This window comes from Mycetomoellerius zeteki, unplaced genomic scaffold, assembly GCF_001594055.1.
Source record: "Mycetomoellerius zeteki isolate Tzet28-1 unplaced genomic scaffold, Tzet1.0 scaffold975, whole genome shotgun sequence".
In the NCBI taxonomy this organism is placed as follows: domain Eukaryota; kingdom Metazoa; phylum Arthropoda; class Insecta; order Hymenoptera; family Formicidae; genus Mycetomoellerius; species Mycetomoellerius zeteki.
This window is the reverse complement of record NW_017258016.1, coordinates 9,626-11,723: the sequence shown is the minus strand read 5'-3', so window position 1 is coordinate 11,723 and position 2,098 is coordinate 9,626. Positions and strand designations below refer to the sequence as shown.

General features: G+C 37.9%; 1 protein-coding gene across 1 annotated transcript; it reads right to left on the bottom strand.

Annotated features, from left to right (window-relative positions):
• Window positions 1-1,280: 1,280 nt before the first annotated feature.
• Window positions 1,281-1,871, bottom strand: LOC108730824 (uncharacterized). The gene has a single exon (XM_018460751.1). The coding sequence runs from the start codon at window positions 1,869-1,871 to the stop codon at window positions 1,281-1,283; it is 591 nt and encodes a 196-aa protein (XP_018316253.1).
• Between the last annotated feature and the right edge of the window lie 227 nt (window positions 1,872-2,098).

The following is a 2,098-nucleotide window of genomic DNA, read 5'->3' as shown; positions in this document are numbered from 1 at the left end:
CCGATGGGTCTAAGAGTCCGGAGGGCGCTGTTGGAGCTGCGGTTTATTCGCCAGAAATGGAAGGCAGTATTAAACATAAGCTTCCTTCTGAAACTTCCATTTTCTCGGCCGAACTTTGGGCCATTTACCAGGCCATCCTTGCTATTTACGATCTTAACCTCCCCAAAAGTGTAATTTTTTCTGATTCAAGGAGCGCTTTAGAAGCACTCCAAAATTCTTCCAAGGTGCAGCGCAATTACATAGTGTACCATATCAGAAAAGTCTATTTTTATATATTAAATAGGGGCAGTACGGTCACTTTTTTTATCCCTGCACATTCAGGCATCCCAGGCAATGAATCAGCAGATCACGAAGCTAAACTGGCCGCGCTTGAGGGCTACAAACCTGATTTTCGTGTCCCATATGAGGATCTTCTGGTGGAATCACACGCTCGAGCAGACAAGCAGTTTCACGACCACATAAAGGAAGTTTCTGCCACTAAAGGCACTCAATACTTTGAACAATTCTACACTAAGTCCAAAAAGACATGGTTCTATGAAGCGCCGCTTACAAAGGAAGAAATCGTTCTCGTCAACCGTCTAAGATCCAATCACGTCAACGTCAACGAAAGCCTATATAGGGTCAACATGATATCTTCGCCGAGCTGTCCCTGCGGCGATTCTCGTCAAACAATAAACCACTGGTTTAGAAGGTCAAAAAAAAGGTGTATTTAAATAATTTTTTTTATATGGATAGAAATAACTAGACTAGTTTAGCTTTTAGGGATACTTTAATACACATTTTAAATGTACCAAAAAATTTTTTTCGGGTAAAAAAGTCACAAAATGGCGGCGTCCCAGATTAAGTAGTAAAATGCTTTCTCGCTACTGGTGCTAATTGGCGGACAAGATGTAGCTCGTGTTTCTTATCTGGAATGAAATATTACAACGATTTTTAATTTATTATATATTTTTCTTCTATTTAAACTAAAAAAAATATAGAAAAACTCGAAAAATATACAATTTTTTCGTTTTGAAAGAAAAATGTGCATTTTTACGGTACGTACAATTATATTTGATGGACTCTAAAAATTGTTAAACAATTTTTTTTACAAATGTTTTTAGTTTAACTTGAAGATAATTTTATTGTGAAAAGAATACACTTTGTTTTATTTTGATTGCTCTTATTGTTATCGTGCTCGCCAATTATGTTAAAACGTAAAAATAAAAATTGGAGAAAACGCGTTTCAAAGTTTTCAGTAAGAAAGTCTTAAATTATTGGATACTTACATAGGTTAAAAACTAATCAGCGATTCCTGCTCCATAAAGATTCCCCTCTTCTTCTTCGTAGAATTCATCTTGTTGCATTTGTTCCAATCTGCGAGCTGTCCGAGCCTCCTTGCTGCTTTCAGTTTCACGTTTGTTCGCCCTCGAGATCCGTTGCGCATCGACGGTATCGGCAAACATTTTACATTGCTGACCGATATTAATGTTTAGCATCTGCATCGTAATTAAAACTGCTGAATATCCTTCATTGAAAATGCCTGCAGCCAAGTTTGCTGCGATTTCAATTATTTTTACTCCAGAATGCAAGTGTTTAGGAGCCATTCGCCACACCGTTGGATTGAAGGATTCATTTGAATTTTGAGTGTGTCCTCCTAAACATCTGTTCAATAATTCGTCTTTTGACAATTGTTCGTAGATTGGACGAATATGCTTTTCAATTCCTTCATCAATTAATTGTGCAGGATGCTTATACGAACGTAATTGATTCTTCACTTCAGCTTGACGCCATTCGCACCAGCTATCGGCACCCGACGGACAATTGTCATGCCTCGGCGATTTATTCGTAGAGCAATAATGGTCGAGCGTAGCAATTATTGCATTTTTCATATCTTGTACGGAATTGACATTTCTCCTAATCGCCAAGCCATAATATATTGTTAACTTTTTTATGAGAGCTTCCGATTTTTGCCGCTAAGTTTCTCTTTCTTCCTAATGTTACGAAGTCTTGTGCCCATACGTTTCTGCATGTGGTCGACGCATTCGCTTTTCACTACAGGACAATCTTCACCGTATGGATTTGATTTCAAAATACCTGCAAAAGTCTTCGAATCTCC

What these genes read in the sequence shown, in the direction of transcription:
- LOC108730824 (XM_018460751.1), bottom strand. Translation starts at nt 1,871, where the DNA reads ATGAAAAATGCAATAATTGCTACGCTCGACCATTATTGCTCTACGAAT.